This window comes from Xyrauchen texanus, chromosome 24 (genome assembly GCF_025860055.1).
Source record: "Xyrauchen texanus isolate HMW12.3.18 chromosome 24, RBS_HiC_50CHRs, whole genome shotgun sequence".
NCBI lineage: Eukaryota > Metazoa > Chordata > Actinopteri > Cypriniformes > Catostomidae > Xyrauchen > Xyrauchen texanus.
The window spans coordinates 22,427,812-22,449,042 of record NC_068299.1 but is presented as its reverse complement, the minus strand read 5'-3'; the positions used below and the strand labels follow the sequence as shown (position 1 = coordinate 22,449,042).

Below are 21,231 nucleotides of genomic sequence, written 5' to 3'. Positions count from 1 at the left end.
ATCAAAAATATGTGTTCTTTTAATGACAAAAGAAATGAGGTGCATCAGTTGTGCTGTTTAATCTACTGTTTCATTACAATCTAGAATCACTGAAATAAGAGAGAAAGACAAGACCACTTTAGTGATTAGTAATGTTAAATGACAAAATGTCACTTAAAAACATGACATACATGCTGGAACAGTTCATTGCAATCCCTGCAGTAAAAATGGCTGTTAAGCATTAAGCCAAATGTAGTCTTATTGCTCCAGTAAATAAATAAATAAAATCATTGTGGATAAAATTAGTTAATTTAATGTAAAAACAGATAGTTTCTGTTTCATTTACCAAACTCTAGTTTAAAATCATTCATTTTGTTTACTACTTTTAAAAGTTGATTTTCCTCATTACTTCTAGTTAAATGTTTCCCATTTATTTTGAATTCATCATAGGAACACTATTTAAAGATGACTCAATTCAGTTTGATGGAAATTTGATATACGATTGAAATGCGTAAATGTTAAAATAAGGCTGATTTTATTTATTTATATTAGATTGGACAGTTAAACATGTTTATCAAATTTGCACTCTCAGGAATGTTTAGACATCAAACTGGCCCCAGAATAACATGGAAACAGTAAGATAAACGGATTTGAAAGTCTATCCTTGTCCCTTATTTTCATCAACTGGGAATGATGATGAGCATGCAAAAATGAACAAGCAATTGCCTAATGTTAAAGCATCATTATATTAATCTCCAACATTGTGTTTGTATGTTCAAAATTCATGTCTGCATTGGCAAAATGAGCTACACTGGAACATAAATACAAATAAAAACATGAACACAAAATATTCTTGTTAACGGAGAAATTAAGAAAAAAAAGTGTTTTGTGTCATACCAATACAACAAATATGATAACAGAAACACTGGTTTGCATTGCTCAGAGAAGCTCTATTCAGGCTACCCAAGGCAATCTGTTGCACAACAAATCATGCATTTATTTGTTGATATTTACTTATTATATTATAGCCTATTTATATTTGCAAGGTAAAAAGGCAAAAATGTTAATTGTATTACAAATGTATGATTTAGTACATTAATACTTGAATATGAACAAACAAATGCATGCATTATTGTGCAAATACAAATCATTTAAACAGAGAAACTAGTGTTTGACTGTCTGGATTTAATGTCGAGCGGAAGTGCGGATCAGCTGATGCTGGAGAACCCGTCTTCATCTTCATGAGCAGAGTAGAGGAGGGAGACAGGACGGAGAGAACGGAGGGATCTCGATTCCAAATTGTCGGCTTAAGAAAGACATTTTGGATCCAGAGAGCGGTGGCTGCCGGGAGTTCGTCGTGGGGATAGAGAGAGGAACTTACAAACGGAGGACTAGCAAGAACCGGCCGGTGGCACAACAAGACGGGCGGTTGACAAGCTTTTACATACAAAGGATAAGAAATATATACAAGAGGCAGCTAGATTTTGCACAAAGAATATTAAATATGTTTGCCGTTGATGGACGCCTGGCCTGGTCGAACGGTCAGATGTGCATTTTGCTCGTCTGACTTTTCTATGAGAGGCATCGAGACAATGCTGAGATAAAGGCACTGTCACTTGCCTGTTTGTTTTGGTTAACCAGTGGCTCGAAAAGACTCGGTGAAGGGACCAAGGCGTTCGTGTCAAAACATTGAAACAGTGTTATTCCATCAGGTTGTATATTAGGGCACAGTACAGGTCGTGCCTGTGGGTGATGCCAGTTTATGTTGTCATGTTTTTGAACGCAGTCGTCTGAAGTGTTTTGTATTTCGGGCTAGCCGGAAAGCTAGCATGCTAACCGACTAGCCTCTCGTAGTTAGCAGAGCTACCTCGAACAGTGTGGGGGGGTCGAAATAAAATTACAGCAACTGAGTTGTTTTGGGTTCAAATGGGGTTATTACTGTGACCTGTTCTAATTTAAAAGAAATAAACTCATTGAGTGTCACATGTTTATTTAGGGACCATTTTCCTTCTCTTGTTTTGCTAGCCGTGGAGCTGCTGTGGGACTCCAAGCTCAGCTGACTTGACAAACAGAGATGAGGTGGTTAAATTAAAATAAAAGTACAATTACATAACTTCTGCCTCACAAAACCCCCAAAACATAACTAACGTATTTTTACATGCAAGTGAGTAACTACAGCTCGTGCTGTCAGATAATATTATTTGCTGTGTAGTTTGCAAACTTAAAAGCAATAGGGGACAGGCTTGAGACCACTGGAGAGTTGGTTTGTTTTGAGGTGGCTTATTTTATCATTTTTATCGCCGACTAATGCGATAGATTTATACCTCATCAAAGGTCCAAACAATACATCGCTGCGGTGTGTTTGTCCCTTGAGTCTACGTTGTGAATTAACTCTTACTCACACGTAGCTATGTAAGACACCTGATATTTGGCACAAGATATATATTTGACAACACTGTTTGAGTTGATTGAATATTTAGATATGAGTTGTCACTTTAGTCACAGACTAGACACCTGACCATCTCCAACAATTGAAGCACATTCTCAAAAGATGGATTACCAAGCAAGTCTGAAGCTTTAATATGACAGTAGTGATGTGCAAGTGCACCATTTAGACATATTTTTGAAAGAGAGAATCAAAAAGCATAGTGGTTTTCTTGAAAGACTTCACAGGGACTTCTTTGGTTGAGCTTGAGTTTCCCCTCCCCCTGCTGTAACTCGGCCAAGTGCGAGTGTCACTCTCTCAAAACAACAAAAGCAAGGAGGCACGTTTAGCTGAAGTCTCCAGGTCTCCGTGTGAGAACCGTACACCGCGAATGCAATGGAACTGATGTTCGCTGAGTGGGAAGACGGAGAGAGGTTCTCCTTTGAAGACTCGGACCGTTTTGAGGAGGATTCTCTTTGCTCATTCATTTCTGAGCCAGAAAGTCTCTGCCAGAACTGGAGAGGATGGAGGAAACAGTCTGCCGGTCCAAATTCACCCACTGTGAAGATTAAAGGTAATACTAATATATTTTTTGTGAGTAGTGAAGTGGCTTATGTGCTGTTATTGTAACGTGATCACTACATACCGTGACTTGACTGCCCTTTTGGACTAAGAATGTATTCTTAACTTATAGAGACACTGTCACGTGACTTTTCCTGTTCTGAGGTTCCAAGTCAAAACATTCCCGTATAACCCTGTTGTGATGATCGGTTAAAACAGGCTAAAAACGTTTCCCAATTGAATGTCTTTGTACACTAGAGACATTTTAAAATGGAGGTTACCGTTCTGGTTTAACTCACATTGATCTCGCTGTAACTTATAGAACATTTATAAACATTCTATTACATTAAAAGGAAAATTCTGGGTTCAGTACAAGTTAAGCATAGCTAGCAGAATATGTGGTATAATGTTTATTACCACAAAAATAAATTTGGTACTGTCCCTCGGAGAGAGAGAGAGAAAAAAGAAAAAATCTGGGTTACAGTGAGGCACTTACAATGGAAGTGAATGGGGCCAATCCGTAAACATTAAAATACTCATTGTTTCAAAAGTTTAGCCACAAGACATAAACAGTGTGCGTGCTAATAAGATTTTAGTTTAATAAAATTGTTTCCTAACCTTTGTTTTGTAAAGTTATTATTTTACAACTTTGTTGCCATGGCGAGTAATGCTGTAAACCCTGCATTCCTGCAAAAAAAAAAACGTTTAAGCCACTCAAATAATACATTTACAGAAATTTTTACAGAAGAATTCATGTAAGTACTTTGATAAAATTATAAGATTCATGTCTGCATTTAAGCCCTCCAAAAATTAGCCATGTTCACTCTCATTGCAATTACCTCTTTTTTTTTTTTTCTCTCTAAGAAAATGTTGTTGTGGTAATGAACATTATGCCACAAATATGGCCGATTGAGCTTAACTTGTATTGAACCTTGAATATTACATAAATTATTCAACACTGATTTCTATCTAACTAGTACGGCTAAAGTTTGGTCATTGCAGCACACATTTATGAGTTAAGGATTATATTTAGGGGGGTTTGGAAAAGGAGGCGTTGTGTTGGTAATGGAGTTTAGATTAAGAGAGCGAGCGAGTGTGATGGGGGTTGGGATGGAGTATAGCAGAGGACTGTAAGAAGAGCTTTGTCTTGTGCAGGTCACTGCCTCAGAGCAGAGGATTGTGTGTGGTTAAACAAAAAACCCCATTTGATCAATCTGCATAATGCTGCTGATCTTGCATAGTCCAGTTTGAGATGCCAAATCCCTCTGGTTTCTTATCTGGATCAGTTCTAAAAGTAAATCATAGGTATTTTACATGCCCAAAGCCTGTTATTTTGGCACTGGAACTGACAGAACGCGATCATTCAGACGTGGATGTTTATATAGCACTCTGTGAGCCAGGTGTCTTTGTTCTCGTTGTCGGGCAGTAGGGTTTGGAGCAGTGGGATGGCAGACCGTGCATGTGATGTTGTCTCACCTATTCACTGGCTAACAAAAGACAAATCTGTCTAGCAGCCTATGTTAACTCGTCCTCTATTGGACACCATGGTGTATAGTCAATCAAAACTGGCTATGAGTGTGCCACCTGATTCATTGGGATCTCTCACACACTCACTTATTATTGCTGAGCAGCTGTATGTTGGCAGTACCTTTAATGAGTCACCTGCGCCCAGTGCCGTTGTTTTCTGTGACTCCCACTGTCTGTGATGCATATTATTTTATCTTCTTGTGGTCTGTTTTATTCATCACCAAGGTAGTTTACGGTCTCCTCTTTTTGAAACCATTGTTTTCAAAGTGACTGTCGGTTATGTGGGTGTCTGATAATGGTGAAGTGTGGTTTCAACTATTTGAGAATATTAGAAAAATGTTGTTGTATAAAACCTTGTTTATTCAAATTATCCAGTCTTATTATTGTGAGGATTTTTTAAGCTGCATGTCAAGACAAGATGAAAGTGCAGATCCCCGGTGAAACGTTTTTATAATCACCTACTTTCAAATGCATCATAGATATTTATGTATATGTTTGTGTGTGTGTGTGTGTGTGTGTGTGTGTGTGTGTGTGTGTATATATATATATCTATATATATATATATATAGATATATATATGAGATAAACATCTCTAATAACTTGCGTTTATTTTCGAGCATGAACCCTTTCTTTTTAATGTTTGTTGACATGTCATCAAGAATAAACTGTTGTGTGTAAGTTGGTGAAGGAATTTAGGAATTGTAACTTCAGTCAGGGACGAATGGACATTTAGCTGAGACACCTAGTCGTTAAAGGTGCAGTATGTAAGATTCAGAAACCCTTGTTATTAATGACACGTGGCCATTAAGTGAACTGCAGTCAGTTCACCTGTTGCTCGTGCTCGAGCTTGTGTGCACACTCCATTGGGACGCAAGCGAGCAAGGACCAAAACAATGATGTAACATACAAAGAGACTGAACGTGATTCACCAGTGTCATGCTGACAGATGAGGTAACATAATAAAATTACACAGTTATGGTTGTTTTACCACAAACTTTGAGACTATATATTATATTTGACTCTCCAGTGCTGGAACAGGGCTAAAAAAAAAAGCGTGGATATAGGTCTGACTATGCGCGACTGTAGTTTGAAGTTATCATTTTTCTTCTTGAGAAACATTGACTGCATTTACAGGTGCTGGTCATATAATTAGAATATCATCAAAAAGTTGATTTATTTCAGTAATTCCATTCAAAAAGTGAAACTTGGATATTATATTCATTCATTACACACAGATTGATATATTTCAAATGTTTATTTCATTTAATTGTGATGATTAAATCTGACAACTAATGAAAATCCCAAATTCAGTATCTCCGTTTTAATATTACTTAAGACCAATTCAAAAAAAGGATTTTTAGAAATGTTGGCCAACTGATAAGTATGAGCATGTACAGCACTCAATACTTAGTTGGGGCTCCTTTTGCCTGAATTACTGCAGCAATGCGGCGTGGCATGGAGTCGATCAGTCTGTGGCACTGCTCGGTCGGGTGCTATGAGAGCCCAGGTTGCTCTGATAGTGGCCTTCAGCTCTTGGGTCTGGCGTATCGCATCTTCCTCTTCACAATACCCCATAGATTTTCTATAGGGTTAAGGTGAGGTGAGTTTGCTGGCCAATTAAGAACAGGGATACCATGGTCCTTAAACCAGGTGCTGGTAGCTTTGGCACTGTGTGCAGTGCCGAGTCCTGTTGGAAAATGAAATCTGCATCTCCATAAAGTTGGTCAGCAGCAGGAAGCATGAAGTGCTCTAAAACTTCCTGGTAGACTGCTGCGTTGACCTTGGACCTCAGAAAACACAGTGGACCAACACCAGCAGATGACATGGCACCCCAAACCATCACTGACTGTGGAAACTTTACACTGGACTTCAAGCAACGTGGATTCTGTGCCTCTCCTCTCTTCCTCCAGACTCTGGGACCTTGATTTCCAAAGGAAATGCAAAATTTACTTTCATCAGAGAACATGACTTTGGACCACTCCAGTCCTTTTTGTCTTTAGCCCAGTTGAGACGCTTCTGACGCTGTGTCTTGTTCAAGAGTGGCTTGACACAAGGAATGCGACAGCTGAAACCCATGTCTTGCATACGTCTGTGCGTGGTGGTTCTTGAAGCACAGACTCCAGCTGCAGTCCACTCTTTGTGAATCTCCCCCACATTTTTTAATGGGTTTTGATTCACAATCCTCTCCAGCATGCGGTTATCCCTATTGCTTGTACACTTTTTTTCTACCACATCTTTTCCTTCCCTTCGCCTCTCTATTAATGTGCTTGGCCACAGAGCTCTGTGAACAGCCAGCCTCTTTAGCAATGACCTTTTGTGTCTTGCCCTCCTTGTGCAAGGTGTCAATGGTCGTCTTTTGGACAGCTGTCAAGTCAGCAGTCTTCCCCATGATTGTGTAGCCTACAGAACTAGACTGAGAGACCATTTAAAGGCCTTTACAGGTGTTTTGAGTTAATTAGCTGATTAGAATGTGGCACCCAGTGTCTTCAATATTGAACCTTTTCACAATATTCAAATTACTGATTTTGGGGTTTTTCATTAGTTGTCAGTTATAATCATCAATTAAAAGGAATGAACACTTGAAAGTCTGTGTGGAATGAATGTATACATTATCCAAGTTTCACTTTTTGACTGATTTATTACTGAAATAAATCAACTTTTTGATGATATTCTAATTATATGACCAGCACCTGTATATGATAGCCTATTTCGGCGTTAGCTGGCTAGCCAGCTTTATCAATAACTGTTTGCTAAATTTGGTGGATAATGACTGTTTGTAAAATAGACTGTACATTTATAAATATGTTGACAATTCAGTATTGATGTGATTCCATCACAACTGCTTTTTTGATATATCGATGCGCTATTGTTTTAAAATAATAGAATGTATATATTTTCTGTATAAAGTAACACAAATTAATGGGTATTTTTGCATTATCTTGAACATTGTCTAGCATTCATTTCATGTGTTGTAGTTTAGCTAAAATTACACATCAATCCTTATGGCACTATATTTCACATGCTTTGCAGTTATGTAAGCTTACCTGTCCAATAAGAAGAATGCCAATGCGGGGTCGGTTTTGATCTCCTCCAGGAATCAAACGGCCTACCGATGTTCAATCTAGTTTTCGCTTGACCACGATCATGTTCCCGCTTAGCCAGACTGGATTCAGTATATCAATTTTTATCTTTTTTTTTTTTTTTTGGCATAATCTGAGTTTGTGTAGGAGTCGGTGTTGTGCTGGGAGCTAACCATTTACTGGATTCCATCTCTAAGATAACATTACCTTGGGTTGAAGTTTGTTGTCGCTGTTGAATAGCGTAACCGTACGTTCACACCAGAGGCGGCGAGAGCGTCAAATCGACCGGAAGTCATTCATTTTCAATGACAGCCAGCATCTCTTGGCGGCGAGAAGCGGCGCGGCGAGTCTTGGGCGGCGTGGGCGTCAGATGGAAGTTCAAGTGCAGTCAACATTATGGTAATGAGCTGTGACGCGGTTCGGCGGCAACCTATTGGAATATAGAAGTGCTCCGCTCTAGCGAAGTCTAGAGAACATAACCGTGTAAACTTTGGTTCCCACCAAACATTCGTTCTGAAGATAAAATGGAGAAACGAATTATTGCCGTGACGGGTTTCCCTGTAATATATGACCAAGACCACAGTTATTATTACAAATGTATTTTATTTTGATAACAAACAACTGTAATTTTAATTACTTTCTGCCATCGATTGATTTCTTATTTTCACATTCATGAGGATATACGCTACTTGTGATCGGTCTGCAAAAAGTAAATGGTCGACATGTCTGGATGTTTAAATTGCGGCCTCTTTAAATATAGTTCACAAAACAAAGCATTCTGAACAAACGTTGCCGCCTATTTCAACTACGTCAAAGCGTCCTTGAGCGTCGAAGGCAGGGCAGCCAGAGTGAATTTTGACACACTCGCCGCTTCTGGTGTGAACGTATAGATAGAGAAGCACTGAGGCAAGGCTCTTGGGAGTGCACATAAATGTCACATTTGGATTTTCCCGGCAAAGGGGACCCGCTCCCTTCACATGAAAATCAGTCTACAGGCTTTAAAAAGCAAACTAGGAAGTCAGGGAAGGGCTCATTTTTAAGTTGCGTTACAAGCCTTTCACACATTGGCAAAAAAGGGTGAATATTACATGAAAATTGTTACATATTGCACCTTTAAGTTAAGAGTTTGTTGTCATATGTACAAGAAGCAGTGTTACACAGTACAATGAAATTGTGGTGGGCTTTTGGCTTGAGTTTCGCACTAAATGCGTATCTTGTGAATATGCCGTTATCATAACAATGCGCTATGTAGTGCTAAATCAAGAAATCTCTAAAAAATGAAAAAGTAATAGGTCCCTATGTTAAATAATCCACAAAGCTGTGTCTAAAGATGTAATACATTTTCATACTAATTACTTTATTAATTTGAGAAATTTATTTCAAGCTTTTGTTAGTTCTTTTATGTAAGTTGATATGTTTACATCATGGAAAAAGGATGCAGTGAAAGTGAATAGTGAGTGACAGAAACTAATACACTGCCTAAAATCTACTTTGTGTTCCAAGGAAGAAAGTAAAAAATACATGTTTGGAACAGCATAGAGAGTGAACAAATGACAGAATTGTCATTTTTGCATGAACTATCCCTTTTAAGTGGTATGATAGAGCATGTAGTTGGGTATCCGTGCACGCTCTCTGTTAATGTAATGTGAGATCTAGCTCTAAGGTGACGGAGTGCAGTGGATTGTTGGTGTTCATTTCAGATGTAGCTTGGTAACATTTAATGACATGGGTATGTGTCAGTATTGCCCTGTGGCTCATTAGAGAAAATAACATTTGGTTATATATCTGATAATGAATTCTCTCTTTTTCCTCCAAAAAAGAAAGGATTTGTAGTATTGAGAGCATTGTGCCCACATGACACAGTCAGCCCATCCCTTGAGAGCAATCATCCATTAATGATTTATTTTCATCTCCTGACTTTCCCTTGTATGATTGAAAGTTGCCTCTGAAACCTGTGGCTGAATTCACTCTAGGCTTTAGGCATGACTAGTTGGAAGTTGTTCCTTAAGGAGTATCTTTTAGTCTGTTTTTCATACTTGCTACTTGGCTCTTATCACTGTCTGGAGGAAATTGGTTTCTTGAATCTAGGACCCTGCAGGATACCGGACCCCCCTCACCTCAGTAGGCGGACAGTGTTTAGTCCCTGTTGGCAGTGGTCCTGTTTTCTCTCTATTTAGCCTTAAATGTAAATGAACTGTTTGGTTTTTAACAAAATAGGTTCCCCGAGATCTTGAACCTCATTTCTCCTTTTCAGGCCATGTTGAATGAAGGATTGTAATGCATAGAGTGGCATGGAAATGTATGTTACAGAATAGCAATTATTTTGTCAGGTTGGTCCAAAAATCATTGTATTTAATACCTACAAATCTTACTGCCTTAAGCTCAAAGTTTACTTTGATTTTATCGTGAAAATTCAGTGTCTACGTGCTGTCGAACATGAGCCTGTCAAAGTATACTCCATTTGACCATGCGGGTGTACACAGGCAGTTGGCGCATGCGCATTATGAATGCTATGGAACACCTGACCTTTTTTCTTCAGGAGTTAAGAGTTAATAATGTTGTCTTAATAGTCCTTCAGAATCAAGTTATACAAATGCAGGTATCTCTTGTCCTCCTCTCTCACACACACACACACACACACCATGCACATCCATTGTTGATGTTTCCACCTTCATTTTCTTTTGTTTACCGTCAATTAAATCTGCTTCTAGCACTTCTTCGTGTCAGCAGTGGCTCAACTGTGAGTGTTGCCTCCTTGTGGACACAAATTCGTGCAAATAATTAGAAACACATGCACGTTCTGAGCATTCAAAGACATGCAGTTTGTGTGTACAGTGCTCGCATACTCTGCTGATGACGAAATTAGCATCACACTTCCTGTATGCGGACGTTCAGCTTTCGTGTCTGACCGAAGTATACTTTGGGCTTTTGAGTGATTTGCCGCTAGCCTAAATATGATTTCAGTTTAAAATTGTATTTGTGGCTTTTGAATAGGGCTGGGTATTAATACAGATTTTCAATTCGATTCCAGTTCAAAAGCTTTCGATTCGGTTTTGATTCAGTATAGATTCATATGGGTTTATTTCAGTTATAGAAAATATGGCGCCGTAGATGGCTGCTTCGGTGTGGAGCTCTCTAGTTTTTTTGTTACTTTGGTTTGTTTGTCATGTTTTTTGTCACTCTTTCCTGATCGGTTTCACCAAGGATGAACTGCTGAATATTTGGCAGGGAACACCTGATAATGTTTTGCCGTTGTTTGATTCAGATGTTTTATTAGACATCTTAGTTGGAGGTGCAGTGGTGCTCTACAAGCAATCAAAAATGTGCTCACGAGGGAAGCGAACCGGCGCACTTGTGAAGCTTCATCAACACTGCTTTAGGACTCCACTGCTAAGTATTCATAAGGCAAATGTTCACTCCCTTGCCAACAAAATGGACAAACTATTCAACAGAGTTGAAGATGTTGTCCTAATTTAGAGGCGCTCTTCATCAAATGTAAGCCTTCCTACTCTCCACGAGAGTTTTCCTTGTTTATTCTGGTGAGTGTTTACATCCCGCCACAAGCATGCATGAACACAGTATTGCAACAGCTGGCTGATCACATCACACACATGGAGCAACAACACCCGGTGTTTGATTGACTGCCGATCTGATCAATCAACCATAATACGCCATTTTTGTCCGACAAAGTAGTCAGGAGAGAGAAGATTAACGTCGGTGGATTTGAATTTGAATAATGGCTTGTAGGCTACTGTACTGACATCTTTCCGCGGTTAAAACAACAGTCCTTCTGATGTAGGCTACATTCATGTTTAGCCTATTTGATGCTATAAATTAACCAAGGAAAAGATGATCTGTTCACGAGCAGCTTTAACTGAGGCAATCTGTCACGACACATTAAAGAGCCACAAAATAGTAGGCCTATTTATGGTTTAATTTTCTTTGAATGTCCAAATTTGAAAGTTGAGACTTTATTAAATGTTACCTGCTTGGTCCTGTCTGTCAGCACGTTGTCAGTGTCCTCTATGTATTTTTCACGACATTCATAGCTATAAGCGCATTATTAATAGCTATAAGCGAAAACTGTAGGTGTCGACAACGTATTATAGCCTACTCCAACATCGAGTGCAAAGTGGGGAGTTGAAAAAAAACTTACGGTGCTCTGTCATCTGCAGCTGCAACCGGGTGGCGCCTCTTAAGGTGCTGGTGCATTGCCGTGGTGCTAGAATGGAAGGCCATCTCCATTTTGCAAAGACGACATATCACGGAATTGTTTCCTTTTAAATGAAAGAATTCTCATACTTTAGAGGAACGAGTGCATGCCGCCTTGTACTTCTGATAGTCTGAGGAGCCACTCATGTTGCTACTACTTGCCGGCGCCGCCATCTTTGTTTTGGGTCCGACGAATCGACGCGCATATTTTGCGTCGAGGTATTTTTTGCGTCGACGTCATCGATGACGTCGACGCATTGTCCCAGCCCTAATAATTCTAAATAGTTATCTTTAAATATGAGATAAATGAGATTAATCGCGATTAATTAATCGGGACATCATGTAATTAATTATGTAGACTGCGTACACATCAGATCTTGAGAAGCGTCATCTTCACATGCTCTCAAGAGAGCTGCTCTTGTGACGTCCACAGTGTGGTTCCCTGAGATGCTCGGAGTTCAGATGAATGAGACACAACACAAGTGCATTTTTCTGCACACTCATGAGACAGCAAGCAGGGAGAGACGAGGCTGAATCCAGCCTCTTAACTGCTATTTATTCAGTAAAAGGCCTTGGTGCTTCGACACGACACAACTCTATCACTGGCAATTGAAACGTTAGGCAAAATTAGTCAAATAGTGCGAAATTTACTCTCATATGCGAGTGATTTACTCACAATGTAGAGAGCTGAAACAGCTCTGTGGATGATGCTGTCAATATGGGACTGCATTATATCCTGCAACACCTCAACACTCCTTGGAGTTATGCAAGGATCCTATTTGTGGACTTCAGTTCAGCCTTCAATACCATCATTCCTGATCTTCTCTCAACCAAACCGTCCCAACTCTCTGTGCCCAGCCCAATCTGTTGAAGGATCACCAGCTTTTTAAAAGATAGGCAGCAGCTAGTGAGACTGGCAAAACTTGCATCCGGGACCCTCTCTATTAGCACTGGCGCTTCTCAGGGATACATTCTCTCTCCACTGCTCTTCTACCTGTACACAAATGACTGCACTCCAAAAGAACCCACAGTCAAGCTCATCAGGTTGATCAGCTGGCTGTCTGGTGCAGTCACAACAACCTTGAGCTTAACACGCTCAAATCAGTGGAGAAGATAGTGGACTTCAGTAGAAATCCCCCCCTCACCATCCTGAACAGCATTGTGGCAGCAGTTGAGTCATTTAGGTTACTGGGCTCTACCATTTGTTAGGACCTGAAGTGGGACATCCACATAGATTCCATTGTGAGGAAGGCTCAGCAGAGGTTGTACTTCCTTCGCCAGCTGAGGAAGTTCAGCCTGCCACAGGAGCTGGTGACACAGTTCTACTTGGTCGTCATTGAGTATGTCCTGTGTACATCTATAATTGTCTAGTTTGGTTCAGCTAAATAAAAGGAAATTACAACAGACAGTTAGGGCTGTTGAAAGGATTATTGTTGCTCTCCTGTCCACCCTCCAAGACCCGTAGGTCTCCCAGAGTGAGGAAACGTGCAGGTAGAATCACTCTGGACCCCAGATATAATTTCATACATAATTTGTTACATATTTATTATTAAATTGCATAATTTGTACTATTTACAAGTATTTACATTGATTTATTGAACACGTGCTAAAACCGGTACTGTAACAAAAAAAAACTGCATTTCTGTCAAGAGCATCTGTATAGGAGCGCATGTTAACTACAGATTCAGTATTCAATGACAAATGGGTTGCGTGATTCTCATCTTGGACACACATTTCACGGAACAACTTTTACTCTCAACACGTTGTGAATGGATCTAGCTGCTGAACAGTTCACTAATAAACTTCACAATTACTGTTGATTGAAATGTAAACATTTACCAGCCAGTTACCAAATATATTCACTTTAGTTGCATAGTGCAATATTTGGTTGCAGATGCTAGTGATTTCCTCTCATTGTAGTAGATGGTTGTGCATTGAGTGAAAGATCGATCTTAGGATTTAAGAATCGATATCGAGATCATTCAAATGGAGATCGCAATTAACTGGGGAAAAACTATTTTTACCCACCTCTAGATTTGAATTTGTTTGACTTTTCACTGTTGTTTTTTAGTGTAGGTCACCTGCAGCTGCATGAGCATCAAGCACAAACAAATACTCGATTTTACCTTTTCATAGATGGACAAGTCATCCCCCTGGTGGAGCTGTCAGCCAAGCAGGTGGCGTTCCATATTCCATTTGAGGTGGTTGAAAAGGTCTATCCTCCTGTCCCTGAGCAGCTACAATTACGGATCGCCTACTGGAGCTTCCCAGAAAATGAGGAGGACATCAGGTGAAACTCTACAAACCTTATATCAGCTTTGTGTGTGCATGAAATTAATTAATATAATTTTTTATATTCTTTTTTTTTTTTTAAATATTTATGTAGATTTTCATAGTGAGTGGAAGTGGACAACTAGGGGTGTATTACAGAAATCTCCTAACTCTAGAATCCTATTTTATTTGTTACAAGTAACCATGGCAATTTCAGTTAGGATCAAGTTTTATTTCATTTGTTCAAACTTGATATTTTATTGATTAACTTTATAAGCTTCATTTTGAAAGCACAGCATTACCAGAGTAACTTTTAAGATTTACAGCTTGACAGGATGATCTGTTGAATGCTTAAATGTCTGCTCTGTTTAATCTCTTTATCCTCCCTGTATTTTCAGATTATATTCATGTTTGGCTAATGGTAGTCCTGATGAGTTTCAGCGTGGTGAGCAGCTCTATAGGGTGAGAGCTGTGAAAGACCCTCTGCAGATAGGTGAGAAACCAAAGACATCCCACACATCCACCAAAAGCATTTGCCATTACTAAACACACACATCATCCAGTTATAAGTGCTGCGTTTGACCAGTCGGTTATAAAAGTTGATTGAGGTAATTTGCTCAACTGCGCTGAGCCTTAATTTGTTTGCACCCACATGTTTTTGTGCAGAGACTAAATAGTTTACCTACAAAAGTTAGCACTGTTAAATCATGTTTATGTTTAGACTCATCTGACCCCTAAAGTGCTGGTATTTAACTCTGATTTACTCGATACTTGTTCAATGCCAAGTCTTCATATAGCTTGAGAAGGAATCTTAGGCATTGCACATAAGGCTGTGTGTGTGTGTGTGTGTGTGTGTGTGTGTGTGTGTGTGTGTGTGTTTCGGCACAGACTATGTAAATGAATGCTATTGTTTGAGGCGGTGGGCTGTACAGCAGAGGCACATCATGATGTAGCTGGCCCACGCCTGACCCAGCCCGCACACATGCACACCCCCCCAGGAGTCATCCTGTATTCCCATTCACAGAGTGTTTGTACTGCCTTTAGTCCAGCCAACTCTTTAGAAGGCTACAACATCATTTTGAGCTGTGTTATGATTATTGATAGACTGATATGTCTGTCTTCGATTGGCCAAGTTAAGATTTGGCACATGGATTTCCTCGTATCATTTTGAAAATCTACTTTAGTCATCACCAATATGGTGCAGTGCGTAATGATACATTAAGGGTGCTTTCACACTTGGTTCGATTGCTTGGACTGAACCGGAGTTTGTTTCCTTCCCCTCCCGCTTCCTGCTCTAGCTCTGTTCACATAATTTTATTTTAGTTCGAACCGTGGTCCGATTGCGTTATCGAGTACATAACGCAATCGGAGTACAAGCGGCACAAGCGGCAGCTGTTTCCGCTGTAACTATGTGGATGCGTTGCAAGAGATGTGAAGAATGTGAGCTGCTGTCTGAAGGCGGTGTATTTAGACACAAGCAGGTATGAGATTATGCATTATACCATAATAATTGTTATTGCGAGCCTGCAAAGACGCAAATCATATGTCATCACAAGCGGTTCACTTCTGCGATTTGGTACGGTAGCATTCATATCAGCAGTGAACCGTTCCTGAGTTCACATGAGCGTACGCTAGACCACCTTTTCAAGCGGACTCTTGTCCAGTTCCCGAGTTCGCACCCGAATTCGGAAAACAGCGTTCACATTATCCGAACAAACCGAAATGTTATGTAATTTGGCCCTGGGTGCACACCAAAAGTGCTAGTGTGAAAGCACCCTAAATCATCACATGCTGTTCAAACAGATCTACATTTCTGTAAGGTTAAAATCCAAATACTTTGTTTCTCAGAAGCAAACTTCCACATTTTTTGGTTTCATTTTGACAACACTAGGACTTAGTTTTACTCCCTGCTTGTTGTTTACAGTTGCGGTATAGCTCACCTTTAGAGTAGATTGTGGTCATGCTTATAATACTAAGAACTTATAAGAGTTCTAACTGGCCTGGCCAATCATTGGCCACCCACTAAAATTATCTCCTAACTGTCCTTCATGGCCAAATCAAGCATTCTCCGCCACTCAACCAGAGCTGAGACAGGACGCCTTTTACACAGAACAGCTGCACCTAAAAAGGAAGTGCTTCCTAAACTGTTGCCTTTGCACTTTGTTTACCCTCATAATGAGTATGTAATGCTAAGCTCTAAGGATCAGCCTGTACCTGACATGCCCAAAACCTGCTGGTTGTTGTTGCAGACTTATTAATCTTTTAAACAAACTTTGCTGAATTTCCTCCAGGGATAATAGTCGAGTAGACTCGTTCAATAACTTAATTGTTCATTGTACATGTGAGCTAAATTCTAACTATACCACTAAGGAGCATCAGGTTTAACATCGTTAAAGGGATAGTTCACTCAGGAAAAAAACGTACAATTCTATCTTCATTCACTCACCCTCATGTTGTTGCCGTATGTGTGGAACACAAAAGATGCGAAGCTGAATGTTCGCCTCAATCACCATTCACTTTCATTGTATTGAAAATTGTAGATTCAATGAAAGTAAATGGTGACCGAGGCTACCATTCTGGAAGAAGGACTGTCATATGTATTAATAAAGACATGAGGTGAGTAAATAAATAATTTTTCATTTTTGGATTTTCCTTTAACAATAAATTCTGTCATTACATATAACTCATTACAAACCAGTTACATTTGCGTTAATGATGTGCTTGTTGGCCCAGCCAGCTGTTCATTCATTTAAGAAAGACACTGTTTTAGTACAAAGGTTTTTATTAACAATTTATTATGAAATTTGTTGAGACCTTTTGTTTTAGTGGCGATGGCTGACTGGAGAATGTAGGTCAGGAATAAAAGAGTAGAGGGGGGCCTTTGGCACAGACAGGTAGACTGAAAGAAAAAGAGGCAGTGTAGTAAAGTTGGCCCGTTGAATTTGGAGCAGCGGCTATAAGCTGAAACCACCCACTGCCCCCACCTCTGCTCGTATTAGCCAGAGGAGTGCTGGCCGCTGTCCAGTGGGTAAAAACTCTTGGCCAACCCTCACACTCGACTTTCCACCCACACACTCACTCTCTCTCTCTCTCTTCTGTCTCTCTCTCTCTTCTGTCTCATATGTCTTTCATTTCCTGTATGGCCTGTACAGTGTTATACCTATTAAATCATTCAATCTTACAACAGTTTTTTTTATTGATAATATTCCCCCAAAATTTTAAAGACCACCTTGTATCAGGGAAAGCTGTATTTTTGTAGGCTCCCATTTCTTTATTTCTTTGATTAAACATGCAAACATAGATTTGTTTATTTTAAAAGGGCATGGCAGGTAAAATGGACATGTTGGCAGAACAATATCTCCAAAAACGAAGCAAAAAGTTAGTTCTATTAAATGGTATTTTACCATTATTAACTCTCGAAACCCCGAAAGCTTTTTTTATTCAGAGTTTAAAGGAACTATGAACTGGTTTTGTGACTAAATGTGTTAACACCGACTGACAGGCTTCTTTGGTTCTCTTAAACAGGTTTCCACCTCAGCGCCACAGTAGTGTCACCTCAGGCTGGCCAATCAAAAGGAGCTTACAATGTGGCCGTAATGTTTGACCGCTGCCGCATCACTTCCTGCAGCTGCACGTGTGGAGCGGGAGCCAAATGGTGTGCCCACGTTGTGGCCCTCTGCCTCTTCAGAATTCACAATGTAAGGGATTTTAGATGAGAGAAGTGTTTTCCAGTTTTTATCTTTCTCCTTTTTTGTGGTTTTTCATATTTCCTTTGAAGTGCAGTCATTCAGTAAATGTATTCAATTGTGTCAATTGTGGTCTGGTTAACACCTGTACATACTGGACAGCTGAACTACAATCGCATATTCTAAGTCTGTTAGTCTGACTTTGCAAAAATCAGACTTGTGCGATTTCATAAAACATTGGGAGAATCACATCAGAGGAAAATTAAACTATTAATATTGTTGTAATAAAGTTTTAATGTGTCTGTTGTTGAAACAACACTGCAAACCCATTTGCACAACTGTTACAGATAACTACTTCAGGCAATGATTTAGTATATTTTAAAACAATGTAAGCACCAGCATTTGAATATGCACAATGGCCTGCTTCAGATGAACATATCTGTGGGGTAGATTTCACATACAGCACATGCATGATCCATCTCTAGGTTTTGTCTGTCTGTGCAGAGTGACCGTGGGCGTGTGAGCACTGAGAAGCTTTTGATTAGGTTTTAAGCCTCCCTGTGGGTCAGGGGGGTGGAGGGAAGGATCTGGACTATTGTGATACCCCCCCCTTGTAGGAAGGCCTGCCACAGTTAGAAAGACCCAGTATCCCAGGCTGTGGGTCTGCATTTGCATGTGGGCTTTGTCTTTTGTTTGCTGTCACTAGGGGAAATTGTAACAAACTTATTTTGGATAAACTTTTGTTTGGTCATCTGCGCATGCACCTGCAATTGATTGTACTAAGAGTATCACAAAGCAGCGGAAGTAAACATGTGCTGTACATGTCCATATGAGCTTGTGGTCAAAAAAGTGTACTTTGAAATGAGGATGCACCGATCCGTTACCTGGGTTGATATCGTCTCCAATACTGAAGCTTTTAGACGGATCGTGTATCGGTCCGACGAGCCCGATCCAAATCTGGTACTGTGTGTTAGTCGTTTATTATTGTCAAGCTCCAAAAATGACATAAAAGAACCATAAAAATACAAAGTAGTTCATACGTCTCGTGCATTTTATTCAAAGCCACTTGAAGATGTGCGATAGCTCTGTGAATCACAAAAGGCTTTGTTTAATAAGTAAATTTATTAAATGCACGCAGAGCTCCAGCTCTTTAGTGAATGGCGCTGCTATGTTTAAACACACTTGCAGCTATTTTTAGCCTTCCCAGCGGTGCACAATATATGAGCGCTACTCGCAAACAACATCTCAAATGTAGATGCTCAATAGTTCGGTTCACTTATAATATGCATTTAGAATGGCACTGGTGCTGCTTTTTTTTTTTACCAGAATATGAATAAGACGCGAATTAACTACTGTGAACTTGCTAACAAACAGACTGTAAAGGTATTAAAGGAAAGGAGGCAGCGAGAACCGGCTTGACAATATAAACGACATTTAATTAAATAAAGACACACACATGGGGCAGCTGCCTGTAAACGTGCTCTCTCTTTCTCGCACCACTACCCGCAGTCAGCCTTGATCCCTCTTGGAGGCTTAATTAGCCTGATGAAGGGGCCGGGTGTGTAGAATCATGAAATAAAAGCATGAGGGTTTAAAAGTTAAAGGTGCACGATTGAGATATACTAGTATTATAATATATTATATGTTTACACATGATAATATTATTTAAGTTGAATGGGTTCCAAAAAAATAATAATTGTGTGAATGAAACGTGAGCTGATACCTTAACTAATTTGAACAAAAAAGAGATCTGAATCATTTAGCAAAAAATTAGCAAAAAAAAATATCATCAACCATCATTCTACTGATGACTTATACTAGAATTACTGTTAATTATGCTGCTACATTATCCAGTATATTAGTTAATAATAAGTGTTTCTTAAAGGGCAGCTATTATGCCCCTTTTCACAAGATTTAATTTAATTCTGGTGTAGCCAGAATGTGTCTGTGAAGTTTCAGTCTACAGATCATTTATTAACCATGTTGAAAATGCCAATTTTTGGGTGGGAATAAAAATGATCTGTTTTTGTGTGTGTGTCTTTTAAAGGCAAAATGAGCTGGTGCTCCCTGCCCCATATCCAGAATAGGGTGGAGTTTTGACATCACTGCTTCGGATAACAAGACATAAGCAATATGACTGACAGCGAAAATAGTGGTGTTCAGCCCTATATGTTTCAACCGGAGTCAGACACTGATGAGGGAGAGACTCTGTCAGAAGTAACAAGTTTGAGAATGAACCAGGACGTTTTCGAATGTTTTTTTTGCACCTTTATCAGAATGATAAAGTGATTTCACCTGACTAGTACTCGTTCACACTTTCCAAGGTGCTGCTGATATGATTTGTGATATGTTGTTGGCTGGTCATTTTGTGCCAGGACCAAAAAAACATGCAATTTGTGTTTTTGGGATAATTTTTTTTGGCCAATTATTTAAGCATTTGCAATTATTTAAAATGCGTCTGATCACTCTGCACAATAATCTAGAAACAATGTGAATCAACACCACAACAACTGAATCAGAAATATTTGCAAAACACAACATTTTTGTCACTGCCAATACTTTTGGCCATGGATGTAGGGAGCTGCGAGTCTGTCCTCACAGCTGTTTGCGCCAATGCATCCCAACAGCTTAATTGCACTGGTCAAAACTGTTTTGGGAACATGCATTAGAAGGCATTTTACTGAACTAGGCTGGCCCTTCTCATAACCATAATGTAAATAATGATCCCAAAACAACTTTGGAATAGTACCAAGATAATTACAGGCTAACTTTTTAACTGGAATGCTGTATTGTAGCAGGTCTTAATGACATAATGCTTATAATTTTGGTAGATGCACATTTTCCATTTGCAGGAATTGACATGTATTGAAAGAACACAAGGAAAATGACTTGCAGTTTCACAGTACCTAGATTTGGCTAGAAATGAATAGTGATAATGGTCATTTAGTGTGGGTTTGCTGTGAAATGTCTGCAAATGGGTCATTTCTGATATTTATTATGGAAGTATGTTGAAGTGTTTCAGCCACATGGATAATCCAACACAGCTCAGTGTGTCTTACTTGGGTGTTGACCAGGAATCTTAAACATTTCCATGCTCTTTAAACTCCCCAGTGCAGAAACCATTCTTCATCCAACCTCCTTTATACCCCATTCTCAGGCTATGTTTGAAATTTCATACTAACACAATTCTCTTGGTAATGCTGCAGTGTATATAGTATGCAGACATTCTACCTTCACCCAAAAATGAAAATTCTCTCATCATTTACTCACCCTCATGCAAACCCTGATGTGAATGACTGTCTTTCATCTGCTGAACAAAAGTGAAGATTTGTAGAAGAAATTCTCTGCTCTGTAGGTCCATAATAATGCAAGTGAATGGGTGCCAAATATTTGAAGCTCCAAAATCCACATGAGGGTAACATAAAATTACTCCAGACAACTTTGTTGGCAAAATCCATATCTTCAGAATAATAGGTGTGGGTGAAAAACA

The 21,231-nt window shown here is 39.5% G+C and overlaps 1 protein-coding gene across 3 annotated transcripts in view; it reads left to right on the top strand.

The window, feature by feature from the left end:
- The first annotated feature begins 1,214 nt into the window (after positions 1 to 1,214).
- Positions 1,215 to 21,231, top strand: part of LOC127617672 (zinc finger SWIM domain-containing protein 8-like) — a 54,921-nt gene continuing 34,904 nt past the window's right edge. For 2 of the 3 annotated variants that reach the window (XR_007967373.1, XM_052089697.1), the window contains exons 1-4: positions 1,215 to 2,978; positions 13,921 to 14,074; positions 14,454 to 14,548; positions 17,581 to 17,753. Coding sequence is in view for 2 of the 3 variants with exons in the window: in XM_052089697.1 (XP_051945657.1) it covers positions 2,801 to 2,978; positions 13,921 to 14,074; positions 14,454 to 14,548; positions 17,581 to 17,753 (600 nt within the window). In the remaining variant the exon portion in view is untranslated. The remainder of the gene's footprint in view (positions 2,979 to 13,920; positions 14,075 to 14,453; positions 14,549 to 17,580; positions 17,754 to 21,231) is intronic. The other variant, XM_052089696.1, reaches the window with a different exon arrangement.